Genomic DNA, 20,484 nt, shown 5'->3' with positions numbered 1-20,484 from the left:
GCAATGAGTGAAAGCACACAGGATAACACACCAGACCAATGAGAATGTTCTGTCTGTACTAGTATTTTAGTTCCACACTCCAGAGGACAGTAATGTTGTCCGTGACGATGGCAGGCTCACAAATTAGTACTAAGGAGCGTCCATTTCACTGCTTTTGCTAACTTATTCTGGTGATGGGCAACATACTGCCCTCTTGATTGTGGAGCCAAACCACTAGTACAAACAGAACATTACCACTGGTCTGGTGTGTATTCTGTCTGCTTTGATTCATTGAAACTTACAATGTCGAAGATCATTTATGTCCATCTTCTTACTGTGCATACTTGCTTGGAACACATTTCCAGTCTTATTTAATAATGACATGTTCTGATTTTCATCATCTGAAGGATTGTTTCCTGCACTTTGCCCCTAGTTAGCAATACCCCCTCTGTATAGGTGATTCCCAAATTCTTCCTCCTTAAGTAAAATGTTTTCTGCTCACGCATTATGACCTCTCTGGAGAGCAAAAATCTCTGTGAAAATAAATATGAATTCTGCAAACAGAGGTCTTGCAACACTCACTCAGCCTTTTTGCCACAAGATTCACAGAGCTGTAGGCAAAGGCGCCCAGTTGATGCCACGTCTGTTGACTTCTGACAAACTTTCAATTCAATTCTTCATTTATGTTTAACAAACAAAATGTGACCTTTACGAGTAGTGGGGCAGATCTGTGACCCTATTCAGAACTTCCTTTCATATACAATTTAAAATGTCTTTCTTAACACAGCAAAATCGACAAATATAAAAGAATTTTGGGACAACCACAAGGGAATATTACAGAGATGTTACTGTTTAAAGTTGGTTTAATGACCTAGTGGATAACATTGAAGGCCCCTTGAGGCTAATCATAGACAATGCTCTTGACAATAGGAAGTTTGCAATGCCAGAAAGCTGAAGTGAAATGCAGGAAGACCTGTAGACAATTTGTGCAGGGACTGGTAGTTGACACTGGAACTAAATAAATGTGAATTATTGTGCATCAATTGGTGAAGAATCCACATGGTCTACTACAGTGTTGGTGACAAATCATTGGAATCAGTAACTAATGTAAACAGTGGGAAAAAGCAGATTTCAGGCTGAGATTCATTGGCAGAATGTTAAGGAAATGCAATTCATCATCAAACGAAGTGGCTTAAGAAATGTATGTGACCAGCTATCGAATGTAATTCATCAGTCTGCACTCCTTACAACGTTTCATTCATAAAAGACACAGAGGAGGTCCAACAGAGTGGCGAGTTTTATCATCATTTACCTGCCACTAGCACATTACAGAGTTGCTCAATAAATTCCAGTGGTAGAAGCTGTTATGCATCACAAAGAGGTTTAAGATTCGAGTAATATACTACTTATATATCTCACAAAATGTCCACAACAAGAAAATCAGAGAAATTAGAACTCATATAGACGATTACTGACAACCATACTTTCCACGCAGCATTCATGAATGAAACAGAGGAAAGGTGGCGGGGGAGGGGGGAAGAAGGTAGTACAGGATGTACCCTCTGCCATGCACTATCAGGTGGCTTTTGGAGTATGCATATAGATGCGGATGGTGGCAGGCCTGCTTCCACTAAGTACAGGATCAAACTATGTGATCGATGTGTGTGTAATCTATGACAGCCATGGAACTATGATTTTCACATTTGTCATCCCTCAGTGCCTGTTATGCAGTGATAGCATTACACAGGACTAGAGTGCTGCCAGGATGTCTATCCGTTGCTATGAATGTCCAGTTGATAGAACTAGGGCTACTTGAACGTGACCCAGCCCGTGTTTCAGTAAAAAATAGATGCGGAACTATGGATCTACCTTTGCAGAAAAGTGTTGGGGCCATTCATTATGCAGTAAGCTACTCATTTCAAGAGATGATCATGTGCTGTTACTAGTGTGACAAGCTGTGATGTTGCAGGGAAGTGTTTTGTGTGTGAGAGTTCTTTATCCAGCTGAAAACACGGCACCTTTTGGTTGTAAGATATAGTGGGGTGCCGAATTATCATATTCACTGAATGGACATAGCAGTTTTGTTATGCAGCTTTATTCTGCCACAAGTTTCTCCAATAGCCTGATGGGATTCGTGGATATATCTCCCATTGCAATTTCCCTCTTCAGTCGTTGCCAGACATTTTCAATGGGATTCATGTCTGGGGAGTTCCCTAACCAGACCAAAGTAGGAATTACAGTCTCGCTGAAATATTTAGTCACATATTTTGCCTTGTGGCATAGTGCTGAATCGAGCATAGAGATGTAGTTGTTATCAGGAAACCATTCTTTCACCTGAAAAAGAAGTCAAGTTCCCAGTACTGATCTTGATGTATTGTCCCTTTCACAACATAAAGGTGTACATTTCCTTTGCTACTCATTACAAACAAAGCCATTACTGACATAGGATGCTTGACTCATTGAACTATGCAATCTCCTTGGAATTTTTTATCGCTCCTGTGTCTCACAAATTCTGTTTTCTGTTGTACAATTTGGATACTGGTTTCGTCAGAACTGAGAGGCAATCATATGTCTCATTTGCAAGTCATTATCATAAAAGGAGAAGTACAATGATGATATAGCTCATTTACCTCTTTCTAGTCATCTACAGTCCAGTTTTGTACTTTTTGGTCCATTCTAGTCATTGTTTCATCACTGGGGTAAGTTTCTGTTTCTTGGTAGAACGATGTCATCGGAGCACCATTTTATTGACCTTTGCTGCAGAGTTATGGTAGATACAGGCACTTCATCATCCTCCAACACATTCTTAATCACCTGCATCGGTTTTCTGTGGTTTTCCACTACCATTCATCTTATTTCTGTGTCTGCTCTAGGGAATGTAATGCATTTTCGACCATGTTTACCTTGCTACTGCATTTCAAGACTCTTTTTTCAATTTGTTGCTCATATTTTGAACCTTGGACAGTGAAGTTCCTTCCATATGAGCAATACCTTGCTGACTATATTGAAAATGTGACAAGAGAGCCGGCGATAATCTAGTTCTTTCCTTTACCTGTATCTGTATAGTCACAAGGAAACCATATTCAGAGTTAAGGAACTCATTACGGATTGAAACACGGAATACATTGCATAAAAATGTCATTAAATACATAAAGTTTGCTAATACTTGAAAAACTCATGGGTCTTTTGGATATAATTTGCTGTACTTCACTACATAAAGGTAATTCTGACAACCACAACTATTCGATATCTCAGAAAATACTGAAGTAACAGTCTGTTGTTGTTAAACAAACAATGTAAGCTATTTACTATTCTACAGTGCTGTAGAAACGATACAACTCATGAATCATTTTTGGTGTACAGTACTTCCAAACCAAGCTTAAAGAATTCCTGAACTACATTGTGAGTGTATTAGTTTGGCACCCCCATGTACAGTATGAGCCATTGGGAGGCAAGCAATAGTATCAGAGATGGAGTCCTAGCCTACAGGCAGATAAAAATTGTAACTGTAGCATCTGAGGAGTGGAGCCCAATGCTGTGATCTCTGTGCCATCCTCTCAGGGAGATTTGCAATGGGATCTGTGAACTTTTCGAACTACCCTCATATTAAAGATTAGAATTAAAAAAAAATAATTTAAAAATAATTACCTACATTAGGCACCTTGATTTGTTTCTGTGACATATCAATGAAATATTTACAATGAAAGTGAGGTGTTATCTATGTCTAATAGTCACTTGCCGCCTAAATTCGTGAAGCTGACATGTTGGGTCTATATTATGCACTAAAAAGAATTCAATAAATAGAGAACCCAACATGAAATGACTTCTCTGAAAAGACTGGAGTTACCTGTCTGACAAACCTCCCCCCCCCCCCTCCCAACTCGTCTCTCTCTCTCTCTCTCTCTCTCTCTCTCTCTCTCTCTCTCGCACACATGTATGCACAAACACACACACACAAAACTATTTTAGTTAATCATAAGTATATATTAATTCGAAGTGGTCATTAAATAAAATTTTAAATAAAAAAACTACCAACTGTGTTTAAACTCTGCTTTTCTTTCAGTAAATACACGTTTCTGATCACAGTTCCATTAATGGACCTTCCAAATCTTATTACATTGTCAAAGCACTGGGTATTCAGAAATTTCTTAACCGCAAACTATTTTCACGTTCGTTACATTGTACTACCTTGTTATTTGAAATTATTTGAAATAAAATGTGGAACAAAGTTATAGTGAAATGTAGTATACAATTCATCATGTGATCAACAAATACAGTGTATCCAGAATGAGATTTTCACTCTGCAGCGGAGTGTGCACTGATATGAAACTTCCTGGCAGATTAAAACTGTGTGCCCGACCGAGACTCGAACTCGGGACCTTTGCCTTTCGCGGGCAAGTGCTTTACCATCTGAGCTACTGAAGCACGACTCACGCCCGGTCTCACAGCTTTACTTCTGCCCGAGTTCGAGTCTCGGTCGGGCACACAGTTTTAATCTGCCAGGAAGTTTCAAATACAGTGTATATTCCTAAATCTCAGTGTTTCATTCACAATACAGTTATGTGAACATAAAACTGGAGCCCAGATAATGAAACTGCACTTCAATACGCACATTTGCTGAAATGATAGCTGAACTTGTCTGCTGTGTACAGATATTTATTATTTAAAATAGCATCTGCCTTTCAGTATCCAAGGTGCAACGAAAAACTTTTACAGCAAACACAAAATTGTATTTGTTAACAGTAGATATTACCAACATTGCAACAAATAACTTCGTGCTGTCTATTTACAACTTTATAAACATTAAAGTTTTTGCTTTTTCTGCTTAGATGCTTGTGGTCTATCTTCGTTGCCTTCCTTTTTCTTTCTTTTTATGGCCCGAATCTTCTGTCTGAAACATTAAGAAAGTGTTAGTGTAAAAGCTGAAGGTAAAGAATCATCTTTAACATTCAAATACAACTAAATTATAGTCACTGTTCAATATAAAAAAGTTTAACTCTACACTTACTGCAACTTTTTCTGCTTCTCAATATCACAAAGTGGAACAGTAGATATCCGTTCTCGTTGAGGGGCTTTCTTTTCAAGTTTACGCCGATCCCTTTTACTGGATTTCTTAAGTTTAAGTAGGTATTCTGGTACCTCGCACCCTGAATCTTGAACCATTTGAGCAATGCTGCAAATAAAGGAAGGAAACATCAAACACAGAAATAGAGTCAGTATTCTGGAATCACTAATCCTTGTCTTTAATTAAGTTGGACTCTACAAAGTACATTAAATTTTGGCAGTATTTTCAATCAGTTTTTAGGTTTCTTTTATTGTTGATACTGATATTCCGGAGGTATTTATGCCAAGTTTACCCAACAAATTTAACATGTCGTGAAGCTGTTAAAGTATATTAATCCCTGTTGCGTCATGTCATGAAGCTGTCAAGGTATATCAGTCTCTGTTGCAAATGCTGTCACAATATTGGTCAGTTTATCTAAACTGACTAAAATGTAATTTACCAGGATAAAAGGATAGTTATACATGTTCAAGAAATGTAATGTGTACAATGTCTTCAAATAAAGAAACTGTTAGTAAATCCTGCCCAAAACAGGCCATGTTTACCCAACAGTACCAACCGGCCACCATGTCATACTCAACCAACAGGCATCACTGGATGCGGATATGGAGGGGCGTGTGGTCAGCACACTACTCTCCGAGTCGTATGTCAGTTCATGAGACCGGAGCAGCCACTACTCAATCAAGTAGCTCCTCAGTTTGCCTCACAAGGGCCGAGTCCACCCTACTTGCCAACAGCACTCGTAAAACCCAAGTGCTAGCCCAGCCCGACAGCGCTTAACTTCTGTGATCTGATAGGAACTGGTGTTACTGCTGCGGCAAGGCTGTTGGCAAAGAAACCGTTAGTATAGCATTCTATATGCTGTGGCATGTCTTCGGCCACAATGATAGGTCAACATTGCAAATGCTTTCAGTGTGAATTTCAGCTTGCTACTGCAATGAAATGATCCATAGTAATTTGTTCTTGAAGCAGTTTTTTCAGTCATGCTCAGAAAACAAGTGATATTAATGTCATGCAATTGAGCACTTCTAAGTTTTACTGACAACTTGGGCATACCGCAAGTGAGAAAATGCAGAAATTCGAGAAGCATATGAAGAGATGGAGAGAGAGAGAGAGAGAGAGAGAGAGAGAGAGAGAGAGAGAGAGAGGTGTTTAATGAAGTGTTCATGTCTTGAGATGATTAAGAAATTTTTAGGTAACTGAGAATCTCAAACCTATTATCGGAAGATTTATCAGTACCCAGAGATGATAAAAATTTCACAAGTGAAGAGATTTGACATGTTTCAATTGCCAGTGAACAGCAAGAATGACTCGGAAACAACAGAAATTGAGTCACACACTGTTCGTCAGGTTCTGATAATAGAATTGTGGATGAGGAGAGCATGCACATAAAGTGGTCCTAAAACACATTTCCCAGGACAAAAGAACACCTGCATTTATTTTTAGACATATTTTTAAAAAAATATGGAACATCACTGTTTTTATAGAATGAGTCTTCACTGGTTATAAAACACGTCGTTTCAAGTACAGCACACAAATCATGCGCTAAAGTCACAAATGGTGCATTTCAATTTCACCATGTCAATATAAAATTAAAATATTTGTGTTTTTGATAGATAAGCATTCAATCAGAATCTGTGTCTCAAGAACATATGGTAAAATGCCATGTTTTCTATGAAGTATCTGACAGCTTTCGAAAAGAGATCACAAATGTTAGATCAAATGTGCACAAGTGGTTAGTGTGTTACAGCCAGACATTTTGTGGAGCTATAAAGATACACCAAGACACAAGAAACACATTTTTTATGGGAGAATTGTTCTGGCAGCATACCCAATAGCTCGCCTGTGGGCTCATGTTTCATGGTGTCTGGACTGACAACCAGCCGAGGTTTCGGCATTGCGCCAAATCCTCACTTTCTTCTATAGATATCTTTGGCCACCTCTCATCTGTTTCCAACACTGACAGTTATATGCTGTAAGACCTAAGATGTCCTCCATTTTCGTACAGTGCTTACTTTCCACAATCTGGCCACTCATGTTTTTAGTGGCGCTCCCTTCAGTTCTTAATTCCTTCTTGGGTAGCTACAGGTTCAGCAAGTGCAGTGCTGTAAAAAGCCACCAACTTCCCGTGCACATGACACGAGCTCAAGTTTTCAAACAAAATCATCCCAGGTGAGTACAGTGGCATGCTCACACTCTCATACATCAGTTTGCCACAAGGGTTCTGGAGGAGGCAAAAGTTTGAGAGGAAAGAACAGAAACCAATGGATAGTGATTAACAACACAATAACTGTGTCCGAGAGCAGTACAAACCTCTTATCAGAAACACTTGAAAAATGAGCTCTGAATATTCCGAAGTGCTGCTGCGCATAAAGGTGCAAAACTTAGTGAGCAGTTAAACAGAGCGCCTGTAACTTAGTGTGTAGCTTTCTAGTCTAGTCATTCCAAAGTCACAAGTTTGATTCACACTAGCAACAACTGTTTTTAACTCTAATTTGAATTATATTAATTATGAAATTGAAATGTTAATTTAAAATACTGAACCAATTACTTTTAAAAACATTTTAATAAAAACATCTTTTTTTTTTATTTTTTGCATAAAAATGCAAGTATTTGTAATAAATTTAAAATTGGTACAAAAAAATGAAATGACTTATTGCAAAATGAAAAAATATTTTTACTGATAATACTGTACAGTTTTTAGCAGTAAAAAGTATTAATTTTCCTATTTCAAATTTCCCATGTTTGTAACAAATTTTAATTTGTTGTGAATACTTGCACTGTCATGCAATTAATAGTTAAAATGACTGCCCCTGCAGCTGAGTGGTCAGTGCAATTGACTGCCAAGTGGGAGACCTGAGTATGATTCTTGGTTCTGCATGGGATTTTTCCTTGGTGGGAGGACTGGAACGGGGTGCACTCAGCCTCGTGAGGCAAACTAAAGAGCTTCTTGAATGAGTAGTAGAGGTTTCAGGTCTAGAAACTTGACAATGACTGGGACAGTGGTGTGCTGACCACATGCTCCTCCAAAACCACATCCAATAATGCTACTGGCAGAGGGTGACATGGCAGTCAGTTGGCCCAGAATTATCTACATCTACATGGATACCCTGCAAATCACACTTAAGTGCCTGACAGAGGGTTCACAGAACCATCTTCATAATAATTCTCTATTATTCTGCTCCTGAACGGCATGTAGGAAAAATGACCACCTGTATCTTTCCATGCAAGCTCTGATTTCCCTTATTTTATTATAATGATCATTTCTCCGTACATAGGTCAGCATCAACAAAATATTTTTGCAGCTGGACAAGAAAGCTGGTGACTGAAACTTTGTGAGAAGATTTCGCCACAACGAGAAAAGCCTTTGTTTTAAACCTGTATCATGTCCACAACACTGTCTCCCCTATTTCTCCATAATACAAAATGCGCTGCCCGTCTTTGAACTTTCTCAATGTATTCCATTAATCCTATCTGGCAAGGATCCCATGCCACACAGCAGTACTCCAAAAGAAGACGGACAAGTATAGCGTAGGCAATTTCCTTAGTAGATCTGCTGTATCCTCCAAGTGTTCTGCCAATAAAACACAGTCTGGTTCACCATTCCCACAACATTTTGTATGTGTTCTTTCCAATTTAAGTTGTTCGTAATTGTAATTCCTAAGTATTTTGTTGAATTTACAGCCTTTAGATATGATTGATTATCTTTTTTGTTGTTAAAATAAGAACCAGTTATTTGTATTAAAATTTATGATCCAATATCTGTTTCTTAAATTTCAATTTGTAGTACAAAAATGAAGCAAAATAAATGTATCTAAAAGAGTAACTAGTACAAGCATGATTAGAACTAGGGTCTTCATGATTACGGGACACGAATGCTTCACACTCAGCTACAAGTGGCTGTGTTTAAATGCTAGAAACGTTTTATACTTGACACTGCTCAGAAATATTCAAAATCAATTTTTTAGTGTTTTTGATAAGTACACTGTACTGCTTTAGGAAATGGATGTGATGACACTGAGCTTCAAATCCTACACAAATGCATAAAATCAGAGAGGGTAGAGCAACCTGTGAGGTCCCTTGTAAGTGGAAAACAGGCTGAAACCTTTTCATCAGATAGTCTCCTCCTAGAAAACAATGAAGATGTATTAAGACATGATGTTGCTCTCTTGCTAAATAAGAACATAAAAAATCTGGTGCAAAAGAAGATCTGTATATTTCCAAGCAGGTCGATAGACACACAAACAAACACAAACATACACACAAAATTCAAGCTTTTGCAACCAACGGTTGCTTCATCAAGAAAGAGGGAAGGAGAGGGAAAGACGAAAGGATGTGGGCTTTAAGGGAGAGGGTAAGGAGTCATTCCAATCCCGGGAGCGGAAAGACTTACCTTAGGGGAAAAAAGAACAGGTATACACTCGCACACACACCCATATCCAACCCCACATACACAGACACAAGCAGACATTTGTAAAGGCAAAGAGTTTCGGCAGAGATGTCAGTCGAGGCAGAAGTACAGAGGCAAAGATGTTGTTGAAAGACAGGTGAGGTATGAGCGGCGGCAACTTGAAATTAGCGGAGGTTGAGGCCTGGCGGATAACGAGAAGAGAGGATATACTGAAGGGCAAGTTCCCATCTCCGGAGCTCTGACAGGTTGGTGTTAGTGGGAAGTATCCAGATAACCCGCACGGTGTAAAACTGTGCCAAGATGTGCTGGCCGTGCACGAAGGCATGTTTAGCCACAGGGTGATCCTCATTACCAACAAACACTGTCTGCCTGTATCCATTCATGCGAATGGACAGTTCATTGCTGGTCATTCCCACATAGAAAGCTTCACAGTGTAGGCAGGTCAGTTGGTAAATCATGTGGGTGCTTTCACACGTGGCTCTGCCTTTGATCGTGTACACCTTCCAGGTTACAGGACTGGAGTAGGTGGTGGTGGGAGGGTGCATGGGACAGGTTTTACACCGGGGGCGGTTACAAGGGTAGGAGCCGGAGGGTAGGGAAGGTGGTTTGGGGATTTCATAGGGATGAACTAAGAGGTTACGAAGGTTATGTGGACGGCGGAAAGACACTCTTGGTGGAGTGGGGAGGATTTCATGAAGGATGGATCTCATTTCAGGGCAGGATTTGAGGAAGTCGTAACCCTGCTGGAGAGCTACATTCAGAGTCTGATCCAGTCCCGGAAAGTATCCTGTCACAAGTGGGGCACTTTTGTGGTTCTTGTGTGGGAGGTTCTGGGCTTGAGGGGATGAGGAAGTGGCTCTGGTTATTTGCTTCTGTACCAGGTCGGGAGGGTAGTTGCGGGATGCGAAAGCTGTTTTCAGATTGTTGGTGTAATGGTTCAGGGATTCCGGACTGGAGCAGATTCGTTTGCCACGAAGACCTAGGCAGTAGGGAAGGGACCGTTTGATGTGGAATGGGTGGCAGCTGTCATAATGGAGGTACTGTTGCTTGTTGGTGGGTTTGATGTGGACGAACGTGTGAAGCTGGCCACTGGACAGGTGGAGGTCAACGTCAAGGAAAGTGGCAAGGGATTTGGAGTAGAGACCGTGAATCTGATGGAACCAAAGGAGTTGAGGTTGGAGAGGAAATTCTGGAGTTCTTCACTGTGAGTCCAGATCATGAAGATGACATCAATAAATCTGTACCAAACTTTGGGTTGGCAGGCCTGGGTAACCAAGAAGGCTTCCTCTAAGCGACCCATGAATAGGTTGGCGTACGAGGGGGCCATCCTGGTACCCATGGATGTTCCCTTTAATTGTTGGTATGTCTGGCCTTCAAAAGTGAAGAAGTTGTGGGTCAGGATGAAACTGGTTAAGGTAACGAGGAAAGAGGTTTTAGGTAGGGTGACAGGTGATGGGTGTGAAAGGAAGTGCTCCATCGCAGCGAGGTCCTGGACGTGCGGAATATTTGTGTATAAGGAAGTGGCATCAATGGTTACAAGGATGGTTTCCGGGGGTAACAGATTGGGTAAGGATTCCAGGCGTTCGAGAAAGTGGTTGGTGTCTTTGATGAAGGATGGGAGGCTGCATGTAATGGGTTGAAGGTGTAGATCTACGTAGGCAGAGATACGTTCTGTGGGGGCTTGGTAACCAGCTACAATGGGGTGGCCGGGATGATTGGGTTTGTGAATATTAGGAAGAAGGTAGAAGGTAGAAGGTAGGGGAGCGGGGTGTCGGTGGGGTCAGGAGGTTGATGGAGTCAGGTGAAAGGTTTTGTAGGGGGCCTAAGGTTCTGAGGATTCCTTGAAGCTCCGCCTGGACATCAGGAATGGGATTACCTTGGCAAACTTTGTATGTGGTGTTGTCTGAAAGCTGACGCAGTCCCTCAGCCACATACTCCTGACGATCAAGTACCACGGTCGTGGAACCCTTGTCTGCCGGAAGAATGACGATGGATCGGTCAGCCTTCAGATCACGGATAGCCTGCGCTTCAGCAGTTGTCCAATGGCCAGCTTCACACGTCCGTCCACATCAAACCCACCAACAAGCAACAGTACCTCCATTACGACAGCTGCCACCCATTCCACATCAAACGGTCCCTTCCCTACTGCCTAGGTCTTCGTGGCAAACGAATCTGCTCCAGTCCGGAATCCCTGAACCATTACACCAACAATCTGAAAACAGCTTTCGAATCCCGCAACTACCCTCCCGACCTGGTACAGAAACAAATAACCAGAGCCACTTCCTCATCCCCTCAAGCCCAAAACCTCCCACACAAGAACCACAAAAGTGCCCCACTTGTGACAGGATACTTTCCGGGACTGGATCAGACTCTGAATGTGGCTCTCCAGCAGGGATACGACTTCCTCAAATCCTGCCCTGAAATGAGATCCATCCTTCATGAAATCCTCCCCACTCCACCAAGAGTGTCTTTCCGCCGTCCACCTAACCTTCGTAACCTCTTAGTTCATCCCTATGAAATCCCCAAACCACCTTCCCTACCCTCTGGCTCCTACCCTTGTAACCGCCCCCGGTGTAAAACCTGTCCCATGCACCCTCCCACCACCACCTACTCCAGTCCTGTAACCCGGATGGTGTACATGGTCAAAGGCAGAGCCACGTGTGAAAGCACCCACGTGGTTTACCAACTGACCTGCCTACAATGTGAAGCTTTCTATGTGGGAATGACCAGAAACAAACTGTCCATTCGCATGAATGGACACAGGCAGACAGTGTTTGTTGGTAATGAGGATCACCCTGTGGCTAAACATGCCTTCGTGCACGGCCAGCACATCTTGGCACAGTGTTACACCGTGAGGGTTATCTGGATACTTCCCACTAACACCAACCTGTCAGAACTCCGGAGATGGGAACTTGCCCTTCAGTATATCCTCTCTTCTCGTTATCTGCAAGGCCTCAACCTCCGCTAATTTCAAGTTGCCGCCGCTCATACCTCACCTGTCTTTCAACAACATCTTTGCCTCTGTACTTCTGCCTCGACTGACATCTCTGCCGAAACTCTTTGCCCTTACAAATGTCTGCTTGTGTCTGTGTATGTGGGGTTGGATATGGGTGTGTGTGCGAGTGTATACCTGTCCTTTTTTCCCCCTAAGGTAAGTCTTTCCGCTCCCGGGATTGGAATGACTCCTTACGCTCTCCCTTAAAGCCCACATCCTTTCGTCTTTCCCTCTCCTTCCCTCTTTCCTGATGAAGCAACCGTTGGTTGCAAAAGCTTGAATTTTGTGTGTATGTTTGTGTGTCTATCAAGCTGCCAGCACTTTCGTTTGGTAAGTCACATCATCATTGTAAACAAAGATGATGTGACTTACCAAACGAAAGTGCTGGCAGGTCGATAGACACACAAACAAACACAAGCAGTCCTAGAAACACCTACTATTTGTTGACAACATTGTGCTTATGAGTGTGCTTGATATTGACTTGGCTGGGCAGTTTAATAAACAGCAATTGATTGGAGGTCCAAATGTTTTTCGTGGACTTCATCTGAACTTTACCTGTGAGTGAAGTATGACTCAAAATTGCCAGAAAATTGCATCTTTAGAAGTTTATTTGAAGAGGAACATGATAAAAAAAAGTTATGAATACAAACTTTCGACTGGTTAAAAGTGACGACAAACTTATTGTAGTCACCTCCAAATATATCTGCTTTGACCATAAAATTCTGCCATGACAAACCAACCAAACAGCAGAAATTCCATGAATTGAGTTATGCATCATTCAGAAATCTTCTGTGCATTCTGGTCAAAAAGGAAGTTCCAAAGAACAAAAAATTGAAAGTGTACAATACCAGTATTCTACCAGCAGCATATTCATGGCAACTACTCAAACTTAGAAATAAATACTGAGAGTTCCAGGTATGGGGAGGAGGATTATGTCATAAAAAGCTGCTGATAAATTAATGGGGGAGGGTGAGGCAGTGTCTCACAATAACAACTTTTCTTTCCTCATGACTGAGACATACTAGCCAATGGGCATAATAATATTCATAGAATTGACACACTTTGAAATACTATGCACTTTAAAATTTGTGATTTATAAAGCTCAATAAAATTAAATTACATTGATAGGTTAAAAACAGAATTCCCTGAAATTTGCCCGACTTTTCCAGATGAAATGTAATTCTCTGAGAATTCCAGGTTTTCCAGACAAACCAGCTCCCTGCATCTTAGAGCCTACAAACGTTGGTTCTGACAATAGAGAATGTTCATAATTTATGAAGTGCACACAAAGAACAATAGAGAAACAGAATCAGGCATCAGCCTCAGGAAAAAACATCAGGAATGAGTCCTTCACAAGCAGAAATAGCTGATTACTCAATAGAATTACTATGTTGAAATGGCAATGGTCTTCCAACAGAGCCAGGAAAGAAGCCAACATTTGGAGCAATAACATGATTTATTGCAGACCTCACAGGCACAAAGGAAGCATTGGAAGAGCCTAAATGAGATGACTTGATGATATTAAGAGGACTGGTGGAACATCATGGTACTTGATGGAGCAGAAGTGGAAGAAAATTGAAGAGTTCATTCAGCAATGAATGTTGTCCTATTTGGCTGATGCTAATGAATGTGTAAACTAGTTAAAGAAATGCATGTTGAAAGTTACCTTCGGAGATTCACTGTATCGCTTTCTGTGAAAAATGTGATAGCTTTCCCTGGATTTCCAGCTCTCCCAGTTCTACCTGAAACCAAAAAGTAGACAATAGTATTCATTGAAGCAATAAAAAAGGCATAACTTCATTTAAAAAAAAAGCAAATAAAAAGTTACCTATCCGATGTATGTAGGAGATGACACTAGGAGGAAAGTCATAATTGATGACTAAGTTTACTCCTTTGAAGTCAATACCTCGTCCCATTAGTTCTGTGCAGATAAGGACCCAAATATCCCCTCTTCGGAAGCTTTGTACAACATTGTCCCTCTGTAAGAAAAAAATATTATCTACCTAAATACAGATGTGAAAAAAGGTCTCAAAAGGGAGCACTCAATATAGCAACAGTAGACTCACAGCAGTGAATGTCAAACATTGTTCACTTATTGGGATAAATGCTTTTATTTATTAATTAAAAAATGAGAACCTGTGGTGTGTTTTGAGAGACAGGAAACTGAGCTTTTCCAATCGTAAATCCCTGCCCAGCTGTGTACAGTCAGTGCACTGTGAAGAACTGAAGTCTGAGAACAGTGGCAACAAGATTTCTCCAGACTGTATTTGGTGTCCAAATAATATATTCAATGTACCATCCTACAGTGAAAAGAGGACACATAGACTGCATATGTTCTACATTTTTTCTGTGAGCCACAATTCTCATCACCACTGGGTAGTTGCATGCAGCAACACATACACACATCCAGCAGTATGACATATATTAGTACATAAATACAGAAAAGACTGATACACTACTTTTATGTGGAAACAAGTGTGACAACAGCAGAGCAGCTGTGCATGTAACTATTTTCCAACAGTCTTCATGTTATTTTATGTCCATGGCCCCTGACAGAAGACTAATGCACTTCACTGCACGTGCCCAACCCCAGTTGTCAGTCTCAATCTGAATCCCCACACATTAATAACTTTTATCATCTTTTCATTTCTCATTAAAATTTTATTTTTTGAATCCAGTTGTTCTATCCAGGTACACATGCCATTATATGAGTGTTGAATTGCATGACCAACATCTAATGAGACTACAGAGCCTATACTTGGACACAACAGTAGCCAATCAGGAAGTGTGGGAGAGTAGGCATAAGAAGCTTCTCAAATACACACTCAGATTTTAGCTTAGATGAAGAGAGTCTAAGCAGACATTGTTTTTGTTCCATGTGTTGTATGATAATGTCAAATGTTCAAATCGACTTCTGGAAATATTGTCGATACTCATCTGAACATATGTATGACCGTGAGTACAAATGATGAAATTTTCAATTTTTCTGTCCGTTAACATTTCTTAGGTGGACAGGCCATCTACATAACCTTGTCTTTGGTACACAGTGATGTAAGAGATAACATCCAACAGTGCTCTTTTCTAAATACATTCCTACACAAGTATTTATAAACAACTTTACACTAAACACTGACAACCTGTGTTTACTGTGTAAATTGTTTAATTCTGTGGTCAAGAGACAATTGGCAGTAGCAAAGCACTGAACTTCTTGACTACTAATCAGTAACGCTGAACTTTTCACATGCTATGCTTAAATTTTTATTGTAAAAGACACATAAATAACAGTGAGTAGTTGAACAACTCTTCCAGTAACTACTGCTTAGTTATATCTCTCTATTTTCTCTGTTTAATTATTATTGTCACAGTCTAACAGTCTGTTTTATTTATTATTAAGAGTGTAATCAGATGCACACAATTTGAATTAGCAATCTGAGTTGTATCTCTTCCACAGGAACAATTACAAAAAATATGATGATTCAACTGACTGACCTATATTATTTTCTACTCTTTCATGAAAAGTATGTCATCTTATATACATGGAATTATTGTACAGTGAACCTGAAAGATTTAGTTACTTCTCCAGAACATGAAACACCATAAAGTCTCTTACCAAAGTTTATCGTCACACTTTTTCTATAACGATAACCAGTTTTGTTCCATTACAGAACATCTTGACACCAACAGTAATTGCAGTTCAGGAACTGCATACTGTATACACTAGACACTTATCTCATATCTACCACCAACAGGTATTTCTGTCTGGTTATCTTGAATGTATAGCACAAAAATTCCTTCGACTGTCGGACAATGTACTGCTTGCCAATAGGCCACGCAATGAGAAAACAATTGAGGTCAATAATTTACTGAGATATTTTGCAATCCAGTGGTGATACTTCCTTTAGGTCCTAAGATAGATATGAAATGGGAATACAGGCTACAGCAAGGTGTGCAGTATACTGCTGCATCCATTTTCAATAAGCTACACAAGAATTCAAAAATCTTAACAGTAATCCATGCACTTTCAAATCTAAACTGAATAGTTTCCTCATGGGTCACTCCTACTATTCTGTTGAGGAGTTTCTTGAAAAAGTAAGCTGATTCCTGTGTTATATTGTTGATTTACATAAACTTATGGCTTGTCGTTTTTTGGGTTCATAAACATTTTATTTTATCTGTTATTACTTTTATGTAGTAATTTCATGTACTGACACATTCTATGAACTTGGAGACTTGCTCAATTTGATCCTACACAACTAGACATGTACAACAAAAAAACAATGGTTGCCAATTCCAAGATTACTACATGAGAAGAACACCATCTTTTGTCACAATTAGCTGTCTGGGAAGTGGAAAATGAATACACAGGCTTGAAGCAGAAAGTACAGATGGAGTTAAGAAAGCCAAAACATGCCTTTTGTGAGCAAATCCCAAAATCATGTACACAAGAATTTACAAAGACACAGAAGAAAAGTCAGACTTCAAAGGTGAGGAAATAATACCTAAGGTGAAACACTGAAAATTTTTAAGTACCCATACTGAAGAGAATTTAAACAGGAAACACAATACTCTTGAACTTTCCCTTGACAACTCCTTTTATTTCACATAAGGATTTCTGTTTGTGTAACATGAATATAAAACGGACTCGTATCACACCATTATGACAAATCGCACAAATGATCCGTGAAACATGAAAAAATCTAGCTAATCAACTTCTACAACAATCATTTGGATTTGATGAGAGCCTGGGAAGAAACTGATACTGACCTTGTTGAAGGAAACCTACTGGGATTCACTTGAAATTATTTTGGAAAAACAGGGCAAAAGTAAACTGGCCATCCCTTCCCAACAAGCTTCTAACACCTTAAGCTCTGCAACATCTTACACTACAAAATAGGCCAACATTGTTTTTTGTTTCATTACTTTTCAACAATGCACAGAACTGACGAACAACTCGGACACTATCATTTGAATTCCATCACCCTTTTTCTACAATATGGTGAATTCCATTCTAAAGTAATCATATCAAGAAATTGGTTTCTAATCTATATTTAGTGACATACAATAAATGGGATTCTCTCTATCTAAAACAACTTTGTCTACTCACCTGCAGCTGCGTTCTGTCTGCATGTATGACATCAACATTGATCCCATCATAAAGCAATTCGTTAAACAATTCCTTGGCTCTTTCTTTTGTTTGGACAAAAACCAGCACGGGTGGAGTAAGTCCCTTAAACAAAAAACATTTGAAATCGAGTAAGTTATTTTCCATAAACAGAGGATGTTATTCATTTTCTACTTACATGATAACAAATATCTCACAAACAATTATTTCAGTGCCATGAAACAAAGTTGAGCTTACAAAACTCTAAGAGAAAGTTCATGGCTGACAAAATCATTATGAAACTTTTGTTGCTGTGGTCTTCGATCCAAAAGACGTGTTTGACGCAGATCTCCAGGTCAGTTTATCCTGTGCGGACCTCGTCATCTCTGTGCATCTACTGCAACCTACATCCATGTAATCTGCTTCTTGTAGTCACACTTTAGTCCCCTCTACAATTTCCATCTCCCACACTTCCCTTCATTACCAAATTGACTACTTATCCACATATCACGATGTCTGCTATGAAGTGATCTTTCCTTTTAGTGGAGTTGTGCCATACATCTTTTTCTTCCCAATTCAATTCAGCACCTTTTCATTAGTTAGTCGATATTAGCCAGGATTCTTTTGTACCACCAAATGTCAAAAATTTAAATTCTGTTCTCATCTGTATTGCTTATCATCCACATTTCACTTCTGCAAATGGAACTGATGAGGGGACTTTACAGACTGGCCCTTTCGATTATCTTCATACTAACAAAATTTGTCAGTCATTGCTCAGACACGAATTTCCCAAACTAGTGTCACACAATTCTAAAAACAGTATCACCTTTGAAGATTAAAAGAGTTCTGGGCACTGTTAAATATAAAACATTTGTACTTATTACTGTAGATGTCAACTACTAAGTGCCTAGCAGAGCAGTCTTGCGTTCAGAAAGTCAATGGTTCAAATCTCATTAGTACGAACATCTGTCTTTTACTTTTATTTAAATTTATATTTATTTAGAAATAGAAATGTTAATAAACAAATACTGACTCATAATTTTTTTAATTTTTAATTAGGTAACTGCATAAAAATGCCAGTATTCCCAGCAAATTAAAAGTTTGTGCAAAAATCCAAAATGTCCAAAGCTTTCACATACAATGTTCATCTTTTTTGCGCGTGTTACACTTTAAGATACATCACACAAATGTGCCAGTAAAATTTGTTTAATACTGACATAAATCTCTGATGTTCTGGGCTCAAAATTCTTTTAAATAGCTCATCATCAAAGAGTTGATTTTTAAATGAGAGTCAAACACTCTATGGTTTAAGAAATTCATCATAAATTCTCGCACATAGTTCATCTTGCAGAAAAGGACACTTATTTTGAAAATAATGCTTTTCAAACCAAAATTCACAATATTTTCCCACGACCTGTTAGAAATAGATTCGTTCCAGCAGTTGCCAGAGAGCACCAGATAAGAGGCATCACCGCGCTTGTGCAGCTACGATGACGTAGGAAGCCCGTATGATTGTACGTGTAACACATTAAAAGATCTTACATTATGCCATAAAAGAAACAAGACATCAGAAGATACTCCAAGAGTGTCGGAGCCGGCCGCTGTGGCTGAGTGGTTCTGGGCACTTCAGTCCGGAACCGCTCTGTTGCTATGGTCGCAGGTTCGAATCCTGCCTCGAGCATGGCTGTGTGTGATGTCCTTAGGATAGTTAGGTTTAAGTAGTTCTAAGTCTAGGGGACTGATGACCTCAGATGTTAAGTCCCATAGTGCTTAGAGTCATTTGAACCACGAGTGTCAGAATTTCGTGAACCATATTAAAATGCATAATTCACCTTAAAGTGCACATTCGTATGTCCAGATTCCCAATGAAGTAGACCTCGACCTGATATTAAACTTTTCAGTGTGGTTTCCAGGATGTTAATTTTCTTGATGTACTAGTACTGTATTACCTCATTCTTTATTATGGCAATGCCATATGTGCCAGAATATGAAAACATGGGATTGAAATGCAGTGCACTGTTGAAACTAGCCAATAGTGTGGAATTGAATGCTTCATTTCAAATAAATTGACTGCCTTGGAGGGAAAGATTAATAAAAAGCAAATTTCTGTAGTGAACTGACAAATATATCTTCTTTGTTCTGCAATGCAATTAATGCTTGACAGTCAGATAGTTGGAAATAAAATAAAATCTGAAACTAATAACATATTTTAGCCTCCTGTAATTATGTGAATGTGTTTTAATTCATTTGATAGCTCCCAGCCAAAGAAATCTGTTTTGTTTTCATTTGACATGAGAGCAGTAAACGAAGAGGAAACAGCAAAATCACTAAATGTAAACACAGGTCACGTGGAGACTACACCTCCCCCCCTCCCCAACTATAACACAGACTTCTCTGCGCATCAGCCCCTGATCTACGATCTTTCTGAACTGGGGCAATACTAAATAGTGGAAATACCCCCCCCTCCCCCCTACCGCCCCTCCTAACTCGACCGTTTGAGATAGGATGTCAAAAATTTAAAAGGAAACTACTTTACAAAAATATGTTCATTTTGTATTTGTAGCACACAACTTTCTGAAGAGTCTGATACATAAAACATATCTTCGAGGAAATGTAAGACATGTTATTTGGTCTTAAGCTTGCCAAAGTGCTGTGCCACACTCTTCACACAACATTCTTCTACCGCACATCACTGTATTTCACTCTGTGGAATTCAAACATGTATATTTTGTAACGGATGCCATAAAACTATATTCAGGACAGTAGAAATTGAAATGTCCTGTGGTGCCTCTCCTGCTCCCAGTCAGCCGGCTTGATATCCTGCCCCTCTTAAAGAAAATCTCGCAGTTAATACTGGATAGGATTATTTGTAACCAGGAGAACAAGAATGCTTCAGAAAATTTGCACTCTTTATTGCCTATTAACTAATAACTTGC

The 20,484-nt window shown here is 39.6% G+C and overlaps 1 protein-coding gene across 6 annotated transcripts in view; it reads right to left on the bottom strand.

The window, feature by feature from the left end:
* Positions 1-4,024: 4,024 nt before the first annotated feature.
* The window catches only part of LOC126100800 (probable ATP-dependent RNA helicase DDX52), a 97,870-nt gene continuing 81,410 nt past the window's right edge, over positions 4,025-20,484 (bottom strand). For all 6 annotated transcript variants that reach the window (XM_049911426.1, XM_049911428.1, XM_049911429.1 and 3 more), the window contains exons 9-13: positions 17,552-17,674; positions 14,276-14,426; positions 14,114-14,189; positions 4,988-5,152; positions 4,025-4,870 (exon numbers count right to left, since the gene is read on the bottom strand). In XM_049911426.1, coding sequence (XP_049767383.1) covers positions 4,783-4,870; positions 4,988-5,152; positions 14,114-14,189; positions 14,276-14,426; positions 17,552-17,674 — 603 coding nt within the window. In that variant the 3' untranslated portion in view covers positions 4,025-4,782. The remainder of the gene's footprint in view (positions 4,871-4,987; positions 5,153-14,113; positions 14,190-14,275; positions 14,427-17,551; positions 17,675-20,484) is intronic.

Source organism: Schistocerca cancellata, chromosome 9 (genome assembly GCF_023864275.1).
Source record: "Schistocerca cancellata isolate TAMUIC-IGC-003103 chromosome 9, iqSchCanc2.1, whole genome shotgun sequence".
Taxonomy (NCBI): Eukaryota; Metazoa; Arthropoda; class Insecta; order Orthoptera; family Acrididae; genus Schistocerca; species Schistocerca cancellata.
The sequence above is the reverse complement of the archived record's forward strand: the minus strand, read 5'-3'. Positions and strand labels throughout refer to the sequence as shown.